Source organism: Molossus molossus, unplaced genomic scaffold (assembly GCF_014108415.1).
Source record: "Molossus molossus isolate mMolMol1 unplaced genomic scaffold, mMolMol1.p scaffold_m16_p_20, whole genome shotgun sequence".
NCBI classification, from domain to species: domain Eukaryota; kingdom Metazoa; phylum Chordata; class Mammalia; order Chiroptera; family Molossidae; genus Molossus; species Molossus molossus.
Window position 1 is genome coordinate 4,809,483 of NW_023425356.1, and position 18,935 is coordinate 4,828,417.

At 38.2% G+C, this 18,935-nt stretch overlaps 1 protein-coding gene across 4 annotated transcripts in view; it reads left to right on the plus strand.

Moving 5' to 3' along the window:
* The first annotated feature begins 559 nt into the window (after window positions 1-559).
* Window positions 560-18,935, plus strand: part of SLC30A7 (solute carrier family 30 member 7) — a 59,642-nt gene continuing 41,266 nt past the window's right edge. For 3 of the 4 annotated variants that reach the window (XR_004960912.1, XR_004960913.1, XM_036272406.1), the window contains exons 1-6: window positions 560-799; window positions 996-1,097; window positions 4,424-4,537; window positions 8,580-8,667; window positions 9,325-9,451; window positions 12,310-12,453. Coding sequence is in view for 2 of the 4 variants with exons in the window: in XM_036272406.1 (XP_036128299.1) it covers window positions 720-799; window positions 996-1,097; window positions 4,424-4,537; window positions 8,580-8,667; window positions 9,325-9,451; window positions 12,310-12,453 (655 nt within the window). In the remaining 2 variants the exon portion in view is untranslated. The remainder of the gene's footprint in view (window positions 800-995; window positions 1,098-4,423; window positions 4,538-8,579; window positions 8,668-9,324; window positions 9,452-12,309; window positions 12,454-18,935) is intronic. The other variant, XM_036272407.1, reaches the window with a different exon arrangement.

The window sequence follows — 18,935 nt, forward strand, 5'->3', positions numbered from 1 at the left end:
CAAGCCCCCGTTAAGCCCGGGCTCGCAGCAGCGCCCGGTGAACGTTCTTTAGGGCGACGTCTGCCCACTGCCGTCCGCGTGACCGCACGGAGGGGTCCGGCGCTGTTTTCGGGGCAGCTGGGCGGGCCGCGAAAACGGGGTGCTCGCAGAGTGCACCCAGCAAGACCCTGCCTTGCGCTTCCTGCGGAATGGCGGCGAGAGGACACGTCGCCTCCTGCGCTCTCAGGCTTTGCTACCGCACGGGCCTGGATTTAACTCTCAGAGGGGACATGGCGACAGGGCGGGCCCTGGGCGAGAACGTCGGTGTGAGGCTGTCGCGCGGGGTCCGTAAACGTCGGTCCCACCTCGGTATTTTCTTCCTAGGCGCAGGTGGCGGCGCTCCACCCCTGCCCGGCCCCTGAAACCCCCTGGTACTCCCTGCCATCCTGCTCCGCCCCCCACAGCGGCTGCCCAGCGACCCCTCGGCGCCGGCCGTAAGCCCCGCCCACCGCGTGGGGCCCGCCCCCGGGCCCGCCCCTTTCCCGTCCCAGGACGCGTTGCGCGGCCCGGGCCGGAAGTCGGTGAGTTCCCGGGCGTGTGTCTGTGTCTGTGTGTGGAAGCGGCCCGCGGCCCGGGACGATCGCTGGGATTCCCGTCGGAGGCGTCACCACTGTCACTACCGTCATCCACGGAGCCACTTCCAGACGAGAGGAGACCCGGCCCTTCGCCGGGCATTGAAGATGTTGCCCCTGTCCATCAAGGACGATGAATACAAACCACCCAAGTTCAATCTGTTGGGCAAGATCTCCGGCTGGTTTAGGTGCGGGTGCCCTGTGTGCGGGGAGTGGGTGTCCGGCACAGGGGACAAGGCCCAGATCGAAGGATGGCCCGAGGTCCAGGGAGGGAGCGTCAGGGACACCCTCACTTGTGGCCTGGGAGGGTCTGGAGACGGGACCCGGACGCCGGTCCCGGCACCGCTTTGACTCTCCGGCTCTTCCCCACTTTGTCGTGCCCAGGTCTATCCTGTCGGACAAGACGTCTCGGAACCTGTTTTTCTTCCTGTGCCTGAATCTTTCTTTCGCTTTTGTGGAACTACTCTACGGCATCTGGAGCAACTGGTAACCAAAGAGGGAAGGGTTGGGGCGGAAGCCGGGGATGGCGGAGACCTAGCTCTGTTTGCTTAAGTGCCACGTAGCTCGTCTCCGGGAGGTTCAGGTCTTCCCTGAGCCAACACCTCTGCTTCCCAGTTGCTTTCTCTTACTCACACCTGTCTGGAGTGGCTACATTTCTTAACATCGGAGCCAATCACGTGCAGCAGTTCTTAAGATTTGGGTCCCCGGTTCTTACCCCCACCCCCACTCTGTCAAACAAGAGGGACGAGCCCCCTCCTCGTTTGGTAGGCGGCGAGAGACTTTCGTCTCTAACCACACGCCTTAGCTTTGCCCACTTTCTTGGAATTGGGAGAAACCTGTTCCCTGCCTCTTGAGGGGAGTGCCCTTGCCTGTCTGTGGGGGGAGTGGCATTTAGATTTCACCCTGAAGATTCCGAGAGGGAATATCTGAGATGTGCTACTTAATTTATTAGGTCTTGGAATGGGGAATAGGTTTATAAAGGGGATATCTGGACAAATATGTGTCATTCTCTTCTCTCGTTAATTATATGCTGAAACTGTCTCATGGTTTTCCTCTGGTCCTGACTGTAGTAGAAAATCCCATGTAGTTTTCCAAAAGCTTACATCTCTTGAGTAGATGGTTTTGGTGTCACCCTTGTTTTTGTTGTTTGTTTGTTCTTTAACTGCTTTGGGAAGAGGTATATCCTGTTTAACTCTGGAAATGAAATACGGTTATCTAGTTATTTGTTGTTGAATAACTTAAGGTCTTATAAAATTGTTCAACCAACCATATGAACATCACTCTTCTAGGTGTACTGATTCGTCTTTAAATCTCTTATCCATTTGATAATCTGATGAAAGCCAACAACATTTTATATAAAACTTCAGGGTGTTCTTGAGTTCCTCAAAATAGCTCCTGGTCCCCCAATAAGAACCTATGCCATCTGTGCTTTGTTTTCTATTAATAAAATAGACTTAGTCTCTGTCCTTTAAGGTCCATTTTCACAGACAGTTGCTGTCTTTGATTTTTATCATTGTTGAAATTGAGCAATGACATTAGATAATGTCATCAGGTTTTGTGACATGTATATGTACTTTTATATGAAAAGTGGACTACTTTTCAATGCAAACATGAATTCATTTGTTAAAAAGACTCAGCAAATTATGAAGATTATTAGTTTAGTGACCACTTGGGTGTTAAATGCATATTGGAATATAATCACATCTCAATATATGTCATAACCATTTGAGTCCTCTGGGAATCAGATATATGTATCCTGTAATATTAACCCACTTCAGTGTACTGTGTATGTTAAAAGCACTATAGTTAACCCTTGAACAACATGGATTTGATCTATGCGGGTCCACTTACACACAGATTTTTTTCAACAAATATGTGCAGTACTGTAAATGTGTTTTCTCTTATGATTTTCTTAATAATATTGTCTTTTCTCCAGCTTACTTTATTGAAAGACTATAGTATGTAATACATATAACATACGCAGTGTGTGTTAATTGACAAATTTTATGTTATTGGTAAGGCTTCTGGTGAATAGTAGGCTATTAGTAGTTAAGTTTTTGGGAGTCAAAAGTTATACCCATTTTCGACTGCACAAGGGGTAGGACCCCTAACCCCCATGTTGTTCAAGGGTCAGCTGTATTGTCTTAACTTGTATTGCAATAATCATACTTTATTATAAATATACAATATTTATATATTTTACTCTTCCTAAACTATGCCATATTGTGACATATATGCTGACTGTATCAAGGCTATCTTGGTTTGTATATGTAGAGTTTTGCCATAGTTACTTTATATTACAATAGATTATATTTTACTATGGCCTACATTGTATAAATTGCTATGTGAAATGTCTTGTTCAAGGGATTCATCTTTGAACTTCATGGAAAGTTAGGTATATAGTAATTCTTTTGGCCTGCAGAGATCTATTTAGGAAATTACTAAAACCACTGATTTCCAAGCCGTTGTCAAAAGTCATCAGTACTAAGGAAAACAAATCAGTGGTATGTGACTTGTTCTTCTGTGGCTTGTTCTTCTTACCTGAGACTCTCTTCTCCAGATTGTCGTGATATCTTCTAGATTTGAAGTCTAGCGCTGAACCAGTGTCTGTTATACCTAGCTCAGTTAGCCAATATTCATCATCATGTTCACATCATATCCACAACCACTTGTTCCCCAATATTAATTTTTATCAGTGAATTGGAACTACAAATGTGTTCCCATTGAAGCCTTGGCAGATTTAGAAATTACGTGGGCCTTTTCATAATCTGGCTTTCTATATCTTTAGATACCACAATTTTTAGTTTCCTTTGTTGACTTATCAACAGTTTCTTTATGTGATTGGATTATCTCTGTTTCTGAAGGTTCCATTAGATTTTTAAATTCCTTGAGTAAATGAGGAAATTTTGTCATCATCAGTTCAATGTTCATTATCCTTCTGTATTAACTAAGTTTTATGATGTAATGAACATGAAATGTTAAGAATTTTTTCTGTTATGGAAAAAAGATGGACAAAATATACTCACTCTTCACAAATAAAGGCTCTTAGAAATGGTTAATCTAGTTGCAACATTCTGGTTCTTGTTCATAACCTTCATTTTAAAGGAAGGACTTAATTATAGTTGATTTATATTTTTGATGATAATAATGTGTCTTCAATGGAAGAATAGATAAATTCTTTGTGTATTTTCCCCCACATTAATTGTCCATTGCCCTTCAACTTTCTTCTAGAATGTATGCTTTATTAAAGTAGGGGGTGAGGGGGTCTTTGCCCTGGCCAGTTTCATTCAGTGGTTAGAACGTCAGCCTGCGGTCCAGAGAAACCCAGGTTCAGTTCCCGCTCAGAGCGCGTACCTCGGTTGCAGTTTGTCCCTGGCCCTTGGGTTGTGCCGGTGGCAGCCACTTGATGTGTCTCTTTCACGTTGATGTTTCTCTCTCTCTCTTCCTCTCTCTCTCTCCCACTCTGTCTGAACAAAAAATGGGAAAATGTCCTCAGGTGAGGATAAAAAAAATAAAAGAAAATAAAGTAGATGTCTTTTATCTTATTCAGGTACCTTATCACACTGTACATAGTACACCTAGTACATATTTGCTGAGTGAAAGTATGAAGGAATAATTAATATATGGAATCAATCCACTTGTATTGTTATTTATTTATTTATTTTTACTCCTTTTCTTCTTTATTATGTTTCATTGTTGGCTTTTTGGAAGATTAGTTGCTGATGAGCAGAGGCTGAATCTTAGATTTTTAGGTAACGATGCCACTTGTTTGGTTATGATTCTAATATGCCACCGTGTTTGTTCTTTTCCAGCTTAGGGTTGATTTCCGACTCTTTTCACATGTTTTTCGATAGCACTGCCATCTTGGCTGGGTTGGCAGCGTCTGTTATTTCGAAATGGAGAGATAATGATGCTTTCTCTTATGGGTAAGACTTTTTAAAATCCTTTTTGTTGAAGTGTTACTTGTTTTTGAACACTATATATCTGAAATCTACAGTATTTGCATTTTTTTTTTTTTTTGCATTTGGGTTTTGTTGTTGTTGTTTTTTGCTTAGAGGTAGGGCATCTTGATTTTACCAGAAGTTTTTAGGTGAGCTTGTTACCACATAAGGGAATTTCTCAATTTGTAACCTAGTTTTTTTAAGCAGGTGAAGAAAAAGAAAAAGTTTTAGTCTATGCAAATGATCATGTTTCTTATTCTTTTTAGGAGGAATATTTTTCTGCTGATTCATTTAAAACTGATTTTCCAATATGGTTTTATGTTATGTATCCTCTTCAGCTCTACTTTTATGTAAAATACTTCTCCTCTTGCTGAATCTGGGCTGTTAATCAAATATTTGGAGAGAGTTTTCACGCTGAAGGAGCACCTGGTCTCACTGCTGAGCCTGGTGCCCTGAGAGGCGGTGTTGGCTTTTCATCTCTGATGGGGGACGCAGTAGAGTTTCCATTATTTTATTGACTCTTGTTGAGTGTGTGTTTTTTGTTTTTGTTTTTTCAGCATGTAGGATATTTTGCAGTGTGATTATATCTGTGTGAGAACAAGTATCCCCTTCCTCTCTCCCACCCACTTTCTCTCTGCCCCCTCTGTCTGCTTCCTCCCTTTCCTTGTCTTTCCCCTTCTCCTCCTCCCTCCTGAGTACTCTTAGCTCCCACATTCTCCCCTTTCTTCTCTGTCTATCCCATTTTCTCTCACCTCTCACTTTTGTCACATCCTCATACTCTCTCCCATCTCTGCGCCCTCCTGTTCATTCTTTCTTTCTAGTTAGTTGCGCGCCTGTGTCTCCCCTCCCCCCCGCCCCATCTTTTCTCTTACTCTCTCTTCTACTCTCTCCCTCTCCCCTTTGCTGTATCTCTTAGCTCCTTCTTATGCTCCCTGCTCTGGCTTTTGCAGTCTGTCCTTCTCTGTCACTGATTCCCTTTCCAGCGCAGTGCCCCCCCCCCCTTCCCTGTTCCATCCCCCTCATCAGTCCGCCCTCCTCCAGCACTGGCTGTACTCCCTCACTACCAGCTTTGCATTTGCTCTGGAGCAAGCCGACTCTGTTTCTTGCACATGCTCTGTTCTGTTCATATGTTTGAGGGCCCACTGCTTTGCTACTCCAGTGATCTGAAGATGAGTAAGATGTGGCACCTGCCTTGGGGATCTTGGGGTCTGATGGGGAAGCAGTTCTGTAAAAATAATAACTGCACATTGTGACAACTGCTGAAAGAGAGAGAGGAAGTCTGTGACAGAACGTGCTGATTTGGGGTATAACCAAAGTAACAGGGTTTCTTGTAAAATTATGAGAAGTGAGACCAAAAACACTTATTATATTATTGTTATAGTACAGAGCAAGAGATCCTGTTTCTGTAACTCCAAAGAAATGAATGCTCGGAAAAGAACATTTTCCATGGCACTATAAAATAAAAAAAAATTCTTAAGTATATTTTGGCTCATTAAAGAAAGATTTTATGTAAAGTTATAGTTTTGTATTGGAAAATTAGTAATTCATAAATACTGGATATCAAAAATCGTGTAAGAATATCTTGTTCAGTAGTCTTTCTGGATAAACAGTTGGTGATTATAAAAATTCTCCCCAGTTCTTTAATTCTTGGGGTGTCTATTTTCTGTTTATAATGCATGGTCTGCTGCTGTGCAGTTGTTTTCAGGAATAGCTTTGAATATCTTCAGTACCAGAGCAGATTATACTACTCAACTTGAACTAGTTGATAACAAGAGAGTAATATTCTTGCCACCTTTTACTTAGCCTGTCTTCTCCTATTTGCCTTTAAAAAAAATTTCTTTGAGAAGGAAAAAATTAGACAGTAAAACCTGATGTAGCATTTGAAGCTATTAGTAATTGTTATAGTAGCAGCAGGAGTAAAATAAGAGTGAGGTTACATCAAAATGACACACAACAGCTAAGCCTGGGTATCATCCCAAGCCCCAATTCAGTATGATCACAACAGCAGCTGACTCTGCATAGAAGACAATAGGGAGGATCTGAGAGGCAGCAAAGACTTTTCAGTATTTCTGTATATAAAAGTCCTCTTTGTGTCTTGCACACTATTTTTGAAATAGCAAAGCCAGCATTAAAGTAATATACACCCGACAGGTAGAAAGATGCATATCATATGTACATAGACTTGTGTCTTTTTTGTCCTGGCTGAAGAATCCAGATACAATCATACTCAATTAGGCAACAGCATGTTTAGGAATTAACATGGTTTGATTCTAAGACTCACTGTTCAAGTAAGCACAGCCATTTGTAAAGGTAAGCATGTCTCGTTCCTACAGGTTTTTCATTTTATCCTGCAATCTCATTTAGCAAATATATTAAACTGAATTAAATCACTGTAATCCATCAGTTATCAGCATTTATGGAGTACCTGCTAAGCAAGGCATTAGGAACAAAGAGATGTGGAAAACATTCCTGTCTTTGATCTTGAAACCTAGTGGAGCTTGAGGGCAATAGGTTCTCAGTCAAGCATTAGCTGTGAGACTAGAAGTGTGGGTAAAAGAAAGTACTTTTTAGTTTGGAGGTAGTAACCCTGTTGATACATTCCTAAGTGTGGGCTATGGAAAGCAGGCTGTGAATTCTGTAAATTTGATGAACTTTTTCTCCAGAAAAAAAGTATATGCTTTGACAAATAATATGTTCATTTAATTCACTTATATGTGTTAGAAGGCAGAAATATTCATTATTTCTGAGGTGGAAATATATGCTATGTTGGACTGCACTGGCCAGGGTAAGCCCCAACATAACTGGATAGAATGCCTTTTAAAGAGCTTGTTCTCTCTACTTAAAAAATATTTTTACAGTAAAAATTATATTTTCTAGAAGTTAACATAGAAAGCTAGAAAAAGCACTGTTTTTGATGCTCCTGTTATATTAAGGACCACAATGATTAACTGCTGTGAGCGCTCTTTGAATAATGTCTGAACAAGTAAATCTGCCCAGTTCAAGTTGTTTCTGATGACTTTGTCTAAACCAGAGACATGTTATAGAAAAATAAGATGTTTCCCCAATGCCTCTCACAGGGAGGAAGTAGAAAGCTTCAGAAATCTGAGGGAAAAGACAAGTATATAAAAAAATAGTTGAATTAGAATTATCTGAAGTCAATTGATTCTAAAAGTAGGTAAAATTTTTTGCTGCATTTATTAATTTTTTTTTTTAATCCTCACCCGAGGACATTTTTCCATTTTTTGTTCAGATAGAGTGGGGGGGAAAGAAAGGAAGAGAGAGAGAGAGAAACATCGATGTGAAAGGGACACTCAGAGTGGCTGTCACCCGCATGACCAACCAGGGCCAGGGACAAACTGCAACTGAGGTACGTGCCCTTAGTGGGAACCAAACCCAGGTTTCTCTAGACCGCAGGCTGACGCTCTAACTGTTGAGCCAAACCGGCCAGGGCTACATTTGTTAATTTTAGAAAAAGAATGATGGAAATATAAATCTCAAGTTGTTTCTGGGATATTTCAGAAATAATTTTCTTTTCCTTCAGATCAAAGCTCTACTTTCCAAAGATTTGAAAGCTGAAAAGTACAAGGCAGTAAGCATAAGGCTTTCTTAGGAAAGAAGGAATTAATAATTTACAAAACCCCCCTTTTCAATCTCTTCTTCTACTTTTTCTCTTTGGATCCTTCTTTGTCCATTTCTCTGGTCCTGTTCTTCCCTCTCCAGTGGCAACTTGGGATTCACATTTCTGGGAAGGGCCTTTCTAAACCTACTTACTCTAAGAAGGTCTTTTGCTTGGCTTATAGAAATCTATGTATTTCATGACATTCTGCTATTAAACATGATTCATAATAAATTTCATTTTCTTATTTTTATAATAAATGTTCAACAAAACATACTGTACTATAAATACTGGTTTTTGCTGGCTATTTATAACTATATAATGTGGTTTAGGATCATTGAACATAGGAAAATTTACTCTGATTTGTAGAAATAACTTAGTAATTCCATTGTGTACTTTGCTCTTCTTTAGGTATGTTCGAGCGGAAGTGCTGGCTGGCTTTGTCAATGGGCTGTTTTTGATCTTCACTGCTTTTTTTATTTTCTCAGAAGGAGTTGAGGTATAGTGGATAATGATTAGAGTTAGTAAATTACATTTCTGTAATAAAAATGTTTATTCACCAAACATACATGTACTAGAGCTGTTTTTCACATGATTATGAAGTATTGAGGACAGCCTTGGGTTAGATGAAATATTGTGTGTGCAGGAGGAGCTTTCAGACTAGTTGAGAAAAATTAAATAAATGTGTAACTACTTGAAATTGAAAACAAATACTTGTGCTCTACAAGGTGGGACTGAAGTGTTGACACAATGGAAAGTAAGGGCACAGTACAGGCCATGAGACCTGTTGGGAGAGTTATTAAAATAGAATTGGAGAGTCTTGCCAGTGAATTCTTCATCTTTGGTATGTTAAAACAAAGAGAAAGTTTAAAGATTCATGAACTTAAAATGAGTGGAAATATTTCAAAATACCAAAGAACGGTGGATTTCAGACCAAACAGTAATGCTTTTAAATATTTGTATTTATTTAAAACCAGTGATTGTTACCTTTTCTATAGTATGTGAATACCGGTTTTATTCTGTATACAGTTTTGACATATTTTTGGAGTGATTTTAATTCTGAAAATAATTGAAAATGTTTAAAAATAGCTTTTTGTTTTTATCAGTTGATTAATCAAAAGTCATATCAATGCAATTTGTATTATGTGTTTTCTAGAGAGCATTAGCCCCTCCAGATGTGCACCATGAGAGACTGCTTCTGGTTTCAATCCTTGGTTTTGTGGTTAACCTAATAGGAATATTTGTTTTCAAGCATGGAGGTCATGGACATTCTCACGGCTCTGGTATGACGGTTAGAACCCTTTGTTTCTTCATTTTCTGGTGTCTGTCATAGTTATTCACTTTTGAAAATGGATCATTTTAAAAGTTAAACTATTGATTTTTAATAACAAAAGTAATATTAATAGACTGTTATTAATGTCTTCCTGGACCACCCCTCCCACTCCTCCATGCCCCTCCCCTTCAACACCTTCTCAGTTACACATGTTGCCATTTTGGTGCAGACCCTTCCAGACCTATGTAGCTCATCTGTTGATTATGACACCATTTATATAAAACAAACAAATAAACCTCAAAACCACAAAACAAATCTAGTTACTAAAAAATTATAGAGTCTGTGGGTATGAAATTTACTAGATACAGTCTGTCCTTGAGATCCTTCCATTTGGCATATATATCAGTCCACCTTCTCTCATGAACAGCCATATAGAACTCCGTGGCGTGGGACCCCTGGGTTATTTAACCAGTCTTCTTTGAATGGACTTCAAGTTGCTTACTCCAGTTTATCACGATTCCGTGTCCTTGTGAACGTATGAGAGTTGTTCCAGAGCTGTGCTGGCCCGTATGGTACCAGTAGTCACATGGGGCTATGTAAATTTAAATTATAGCTAATTAAAGTTGATAAAATTTAAAAAATTAGTTCTTCAGTTACATTAATGACATTTCAAGTGCGTATCAGTCACATAGGGCTGCCGTACTGGACAGCAAATACAGGACATTGCTGTTGTCACAGAAAATTCTCTGAATCACACTGTGCCGGTATAGAAGTAGAATTGCTGGAACATAGGCTAGGTTGTTTTAGTTTCAATAGATAGTAGTAAATCACCCTCCAAAATGACTCTCATTTACATTTACTACAGCAGTAATTGCAGGTAGTGTTTCCTCTCACCCACATCAAAACTTTATATTAAGGGTTTAAAACCATTTTGCTAATATTTTGATAAAAATTATATCATTTTATTTGGTATTTCTCTGACTTTTCTAGAATTGTCTGTTCTTTTCTTTTTTCTTGTCTGTTTTTCTATTGTCTTATTGGTAATCCACTTATAAGCATTTTTTAATATATATTTTGTGTGCTGATACTTTGTTTAATGTGTTGCAAATATCTTTTCCCTTTCTTTAGCCTGTCTTTAAATTTTTATATATGGGTTTTTAATTTGGATATAGTCTAGTTTTTGTGTTTTACATTTTTTTCTGGCATGTTTCGGCTTAAAGGGGGAAGTGCCCTGGGTAATCAACCTATTCTTTTATAATTTAATACTGTAACAGCATTTTGGTTTGATGATTTTTTTTTCCCCATTCATTTTGGTCCATCATCTTTATGTAGTTTATTTTTGTGATGTGTAAAGACTTAACTTTTTTTTCACTGTGTGAATAAGCAGTTCTCCAGGCACCATTGATTAATCTGTCCTTTGCCCCACTGATGTAAAAGGATGCTTTTACTCGGAATTCAGTTGCCTTGTTTAGCAGGTCTAATCTGTTGATCTATGTCTGTCCTACTAACACACTGGAGTAATTGCTGTAAACTTTCTCTTTTAATGTCGGTAGGGGAAGTCCCATCTCTGGATTTTTCCAAGTTTTTTGGGCCTGTCTTGCTTATCTATTTATTTTTTTTATCAGCTTGTCAAATTTTATGAAAAATCTTGTTGGAATTTTGACTGGAAATTTATTATCTTTATCTTTAATTATGAAAAATCAACATAACTCATTACATTTCATGTTCATACTAAATTTCATGTCTTTCATTAAATTGTCTTTGGCATTTTAACAAAGTATTTTTTCTTTGGTTCATTTTTAGGTAATTGAAAGTTTTTAATTCCTATTAAGAATGATAACTCTTGTGCCTGCTTGTCTTATTGCATGGCCAGAACCTCTAGCACTGTGTTGATGAGAAATACTTCTAGCTTGTATCCTTGTGTCAACCTGGATAATCACCTGGGTAACCTTTTAAAAACATTGATGCCTAGGTTTAATCCCAGCACATTTACATCAGAACCTTGGGAGAAAGAGACCCAGTATGTTTAACCCTCTCCTCTCAGTTTGAATGTGCAGTTATGGTTGAGATATATTGCTTAAATGAAGAAATACCACTAGAGTTTTATCATTGGGTCTGATGGTTGTGGTTTGTTTCTGATAAAACCACTTTATCAGCTGAAGGATATTCCTGCATCTATTGCATAACAATGTGGTTTCCTCCTCTAGTTAACTTAAAATTAGTAATTACATTGATAGATTTTTCTCATGAGGACCCATTGTTAAATTTTGGGGTTAAACATAACCATTTACGTCTACATTAAGTCTGTGATCCATTTTGAGTTCATGTTTGTGTATGGTATATAAGGTATGGGTCTAGTATTTTCTTATGTGTAGATAACCAATTGTCTCAGCACCATTTGTTGAAAAGATTCTTTTTCCCCACTAAATTGTCTTGTCAACAGTCAGTTGACCATAAATGTGAGAGTACATTCTGGACTCATTCTGTTTCACAGATCTATGTGTCTGTCCTCATGCCAGCACTATTCTTTATTGATTTCTGTAACCCTGAGGTAGGTTTTGACATCTTAATATGTGAATTTTTCTATTTCATTCTTTTTCTTTAAGGACATTTTGACTATTCTGGGTCCCCTTCTTGCATCTCCATATACATTTTAGGATCAGCTTGTCTCCATCTCTGCTTTTATTTCCTTCCTGTACTATTTAGTAGGAACTCAGTATTATTGTAATGACTCTATAACACTTTTTACAAGTGAATGTTTCTGGACTTGAATCTGGTTTTAAAGCTAATTCTTTTTCTGATCTCAGTGTTATTATAACCATTAACTAATCTATTTTTACATGCCTTTTGTTCTAACACTGTTTTTAGGCCATGGACACAGCCATTCCCTCTTTAACGGTGCTCTGGACCAGGCCCATGGCCATGGAGATCATTGCCACAGTCACGAATTGAAACATGGTGCTGCGCACAGCCATGATCATGCTCACGGACATGGACACTTCCACTCCCACGGTGAGTGCAGCCTGACCCTTCCACACACAGAATCATGCAGATGCCTTTTCCTAGTGAAAGAGTCTGTTAAAAGTATTGTAGTCAACTTCCTTTCTAATGAATTGGCATGGCTCCCCAAGCTAGTTCTTTTTTAGCATAGAATGAAATTAACTTGGTATAAGGCAGTGGATGCAGCTTTTTTCAGGGAGCATATTATAATAAAAAGCCAGTGTTTTAAATGAGTTACTTTGAACAAGGAACAACTGCCTTTCAGCAAAGGAAGAGTGTGATTTTTGTAAAGTACTACAAGGCCTTCTGTGCTACATATAGGCTTATAAAAATATGATAGGAGTTTTCAATTCTTCACATTTTCATTGTAATTTTGATACATATTTATTCCCAGTGGGCCCTTAGGAATCTTTATATGCTGACTTACGTAGCACTGGGTACTAAGTTATATTTTATTTAAAAATTTGATTTAAAATATTTTTTTCATGAAATTTTCAAGTATAGATTAATAGACCTGCTTAAGTGGTACAATTTCCTTAATCTTTAAATAAATTATATGCTTAAATATTTTGTGTACTTGCCATAGTGGCAGAATTCTAAAACTTAAGATTTAAAACTATGAATGGGGCCTTGGAGACGGAGGATTAAGCCCTTACTTTTTCAGTCTCTAAAATTTGCAGTATTTTGGTAACTATTATACTGGTATGCTTTAAAACCTTGCTTTTCTAGTTGTTTGCTCATATGTAGCCCAAAATAATTTTGAAAAGTTGTGTATCCTTTACATGTTTTTAAAGATGATTTCTAAAAAAAATTGTTTAAATAATTGCAAACAGCATAATTTCTGGTACATACAGATATTTTAGAATATTAGAAACTTCTATATTAGCCTGTTGAACATATTCAGTGGACTCTAAATACCTTAGCAATTTGATACCCACTGTCACTCAAAAATATGTACGTAAACAGTTGGAAATTTTACAGCCTCCTCCTTTTTTTTTTTTTATTGTTGAAAATACTACAGATGTCGCCCTTATTCCCCTCATTGACCCTCTCCTTTCCGCTCCCACCCCCTTCCTGCTTTCCCCAACCTAATGTCTGTGTCCTTTAGTTGTGCATATATGCATATAAGTTTTTTGCATCTCTTCCCACCCTTCCCACTCTCCATTCCTCTACATTTGCCAGTCCGTTCCCTACTTCCATGACTCTTGATCTATTTTGATCGACAGCTTATTTTGTTCATGATGTTCCATAAATATGTGAGATCATGTGGTACTTGTCTTTCTCTGACTGGCTTATTTTGCTCGGCATAATAATCTCCAGGTTCCTTCATGTCATCTCAAAGGGTAAGAGATCTTTCCTTCTTACAGCTACATAGTACTCCATTGTGTATATGTACTACAGCTTTTTTATCTGCCCTTCTACTGATGGATACTTGGGCTGTTTCCAGATTGTAGCTATTGTAAATAGCATTGCTATGAACATAGGGGTGCATATATTCTTTCTGATTAGTGTTTCAGGGTTCTTAGGATATATTCCTAGAAGTGGAATCACTGGGTCAAATGGCAGCTCCATTTTTAATTTTTTGAGGAAACACCATACTGTTTTCCATAGTGGCTGCAGCAGTCTACATTCCCACCAGCAGTGTGCTAGAGTCCCCTTTTCTTCACACCCTCGCCAGCACTTGTTGTTTGATGATTTGTTGATGGCAGCCGTTCTGACAGGTGTGAGGTGATATCTCATAGTCGTTTTAATTTGCATGTCCCTGATGATTAGAAATGTTGAGCATTTTTTCATATGTCTCCTGGCCATTTGTATATCCTGTTTGGCGAAGTGTCTGTTCAGGTCCTCTGCCTATTTTTTAATTGGATTGTTTGTCTTTCTTTGTTGAGTTGTATGAGTACTCTATATATTTTGGATATTAAACCCCTTATCCAGTGTATAATTGGCAAATATGTTCTCAGAAAGTGGGTTCCGTTTTCATTTTGATGCTGGTTTCTTTTGCCTTGCAGAAGCTTTTTAGTTTGATGTAATCCCATTTATAAATTTTTTCCTTTGTTTCTCTTGCTGTAGGCAATGTATCAGTGAAAATTCCACTTCGTATAATGTCTGAGATTTTTCTGCCTACATTTTTTTGGTTTCACAAGTTATATTTAAATCTTTTATCCACTTTGAGTTTATTCTTGGATATGATATAAGTTGGTGGTCAAGTTTCATTTTTTTGCATGTACCTGTCCAATTTTCCCAGCACCATTTATTGAAGAGACTGTCTTTTCTCCATTGTATGCTCTTGCCTCCTTTGTTAAATGTTAATTACACATACTGTCTTGGGTCAATTTCTGTTTTTTTTTTTAATCCTCACCCGAGGACATTTTTCCATTTTTTGTTCAGGTAGAGTGGGAGAGAGAGAGAGAAACATCGACGTGAAAGGGACACATCGAGTGGCTGCCACCCGCACGACCAACCAGGGGCGGGGACAAACTGCAACCAAGGTATGTGCCCTTAGCAGGAACCGAACCCGGGTCTCTGGACCGCAGGCCAACTCTCTAACCGCTGAGCCAAACCAGCCAGGGTTTGGGTTGATTTCTGGGTTTTCTGTTCTGTTCCATTGATCTACATGCCTGGTCTTGTGCCAGCACCAAGCTGTTTTGATTATGATTGCTTTGTGGTATAACTAGATATCTGGTATTGTGATCCCTCCCTCTTTGTTCTTCTTTTTCAAGATTGCTGTGGCTGTACAGGGTCTTTTTTGGTTCCATATAAACTTTCGGAGTATTTATTCTAGATTTGTGAAATATGCCGCTGGAACTTTAATAGGGATTGCATTGAATGTATAGATTGCGGATATTTTAATGATGTTGAGTCTTCTAATCCATGAGCGTGGTATATGTTTCTACTTTTTTTATATCTTCCTCCATTTCTTTTTTCGATGTCCTGTAGTTTTCTGAGAACAAGACCTTCTATGTTAAGTTTATTCCTAGGCATCTTATTTTTTTTGTTGCAATAGTAAATGGGATTTTTTTATAGTTTCCCTCTCTGAGTATTTATTGTTGTATAAGAATGCCATTCATATCTGGGTGTTAATTTTGTATCCTGCTACCTTGCCAAATTTGTTTATTAAATCTAGTAGATTTTTTATTGAGTCTTCAGGGTTTTCTATGTACAATATCATGTCATCTGCGAATAATGACAGTTTCACTTCCTCCTTTCCAATTTGGATCTCTTTTTATTTTTTCTTCTTGTCTAATTGCTGTGGCTAAGACTCGCAGTACTATGTTGAATAAGAGTGGTAAAAGTGGGCATCCCTATCTTGTTCCTCTTTTTAAGGGAAATGCTTTTCGTTTTTGCCCATTGAGTATGATGTTGGCTGTAGGTTTTTTATATATGGCCTTTATTATGTTGAGATATGATCCCTGTATTCCCACCTTGCTGAGTGTTTTTATCAGAAATGGGTGCTGGATTTTGTCAAATGTTTTTTCAGCATCTATTGATATGGTCTTACGATTTTTATCTTTCATTTTGTTTATGTGGTGTATGACATGTATTGATTTGTGAATATTGTACCAGCCATGCATCCCTGGGATGAATCCCACTTGGTCATGGTGAATAATTTTTTTAATATATTGCTGGATCCAATTTGCTAAGATTTTGTTGAGGATTTTGGCATCTATGTTTATCAGAGATACTGGTTTGTAGTTTTTTTTCTTTGTAGTGTCTTTATCTGGTTTTGGAATAGGGTCATGCTGGCCTCATAAAAAGAGCTTGGAAGTCTTCCTTCATCTTGAATTTTTTGGAATAGTTTGAGGAGAGTAGGTGTTAGTTCTTCTTTGAATGTTTGGTAAAACTGCCCTGTGAAGCTGTCCAGACTCGGGCTTTTATTTGCTGGGAGTTTCTTGATTACATCTTTAATTTCCTTAGTTGTTACTGGTCTGTTCAAGTTTTCTGACTCTCCCTAGTTCAGTTTTGGGAGAATGTGATTCTAGAAATTAGTCCATTTTGCCTAGGTTTTCCAGTTTGTTGGCATATAATTGATTGTTCATAGTATTTTCTAACAATCCTTTGTACTTCTGTGGTGTCAGTTGTTACTTTTCCTCTTTTGGTTCTGGTTTTATTTATTTGGGTCCTCTCTCTTTGTTTCTTGGTGAGTCTGGGTAAAGGTTGATCAATCTTGTTTATCTTTTCAAAGAACCAGCTCTTTGTTTCATTGATCTTTTGAATAATTTTTTAAGTCTCTATGTCTTTTATTTCTACTCTAACCTTTACTATTTCTTTCCTTCTATTTGCTCTGGGTTTTTCTTTTTGTTTACTTTCTAGTTCTTTAAGTTGTAGGGTTAGATCGTCTGTTAGAAATTTTTTATATTTCTTGAGGTAGGCCTGTAATGCTATGAACCTGCTTTTGCTGTGTTCCATAGATGTTGTGTTCATTTTCATTGATTTCCAGAAAGTTTTTTATTTCTTTTTCTTTTTTTTTTATCCTCACCCGAGGATATTTTTCCTTTTATTTTATTTTATTTTTTTTTGGTACAGATAGAATGGGAGGGAGAGAGAGTGAGAAACATCTACGTGAAGGGACACATCGAGTGGCTGCCACCCGCACGACCAACCAGGGCCAGGGACAAACTGCAACCGAAGTACGTGCCCTTAGCGGGAACCGAACCCAGGTCTCTCTGGACCGCAGGCCGACGCTCTAACCGCTGAGCCAAACCGGCCAGGGCAGTTTTTTATTTCTTCCTTGATTTCCTTGGTAACCCATTCATTGTTTAATAAAATGCTATTTAGCCTCCATATATATGAATGTTTTTGTTGTAATTAATTTCTAGTTTTCATGCCATTGTGATCTGAGACGATGCTTGGTATGATTTCAGTCTTCTTGAACTTGTAGAGATTTAGTTTGTGTCCTAACTTGTGGTCTATGTTTGAGAATGTCCCATGTTCATTTGAGAAGAATATGTATTCTTCAGTTTCGAGGTGTCATTCTGTGTAAATATCTATTAAATCCATCTGATCTAGCAAGTCATTTAAGGTCTCTGTTTTCTTGTTAAATTTTTGTCTAGGGGAGCGGTTTTCAACCTGTGGGTTGCCTAAGACATAACAGTAGTAAAATTACAGTTATGAAGTAACAACAAAATAATTTTATGGTTGGGGGTCACTATAGCATGAGGAACTATAGCATGTGTTAAAGGGTCACAGCATTAGGAAGGTTGAGAACCACTGGTCTAGAGGATCTGTACAGTGATGTCAGCAGGGTGTTGAAATCTGCTGCTATGACTGTATTGCTGTCAATTTCTCCTTTGAAGTTTTCCAGAAGTTTTTAAATGTATTTTGGTGCTCCTATATTGGGTTTATATATGTTCACCAAGGTTATATTCTACTATTGGATAGATCTTTTTGGTATTATGTAGTGGCCCTTTTTGTCTCTTATTAAGATCTTCATTATGAAGTTTATTTGATCAGATATGAGTATTGCTACCCCAACTTTTTTTGCTTTCCATTTGCTTGGAAAATGTTTTCCATCCCTTCACTTTCAACTTACGTGAGTCTTTTGTTGTGAGGTGGGTCTCTTGTAAACAACGTATATATGAGTCATGGTTTCTTATCTATTCAGCTACTCTCTGTCTTTTGATTCAAGCATTTGATCCATTTACATTTAAGGTGATTATTGATATGTACTTATTTATTGCCACTTTCATTTATTATGGTTATGTTTCTCTCTTCTGCTTATTATAGCAGTCCTTTTAACATTTCTTTCAGTGCTGGTTTGGTGTTAGTATATTTCCTTAGCCTTTTTTTTTTCTCTGAGATAGTATATTTCCTTAGCCCTTTTTTTTTCTGAGAAGCTCTTTATTTCACTTTCTATTTTGAGTGATAGTCTTGCTGGTTAGAGTAGTCTTGGATTCAAGTCCTTATTTTTCATTACATTGAATACTTCATGGCATTCCTTTCTGGTCTGTAGTGTTTCTGTTGAGAAATCAGCCAAAAGCCTTATGGGGGCTCCTTTGTAGGTAATCTGTTGCTTTTCTCTTGCTGCCATTAAGATTCTCTCTTTGTCTTTAATTTTTGGCATTTTAATTATGATGTGTCTTGGTGTGGGCCTCTTTGGGATCTTCTTACTTGGGGCTCTTTGTGCTTCCTGAACTTGTATGCCTTTTTCCTTCACCAAGTTAGGGCAAGTTTTCTGCCACCATTTCTTCAAATATGTTCTATAACCCTTGCTCACTTTCTTCTTCTGGCACTCCTATGATGTGAATGTTGTTACATTTCACATTGTCCCACAACTATCTTAAACTATCCTCCTGTTTTTCCATTGTTTCTTTCTTTTAGGTTCTCTGATTGAGTGATTTTTTTTTTTCTACCCTGTCTTCTAATTCGCTGATCCAATCCTCATCTTCCTCTAATTGGCTGGTTAGTCCTTCCAATGTGTTCTTTATTTCTGTCACTCTTCATTTCCACTTGGTTGTTTCTGATTTCCAGTTGATTTATTTTTATTGTTTCTTTAT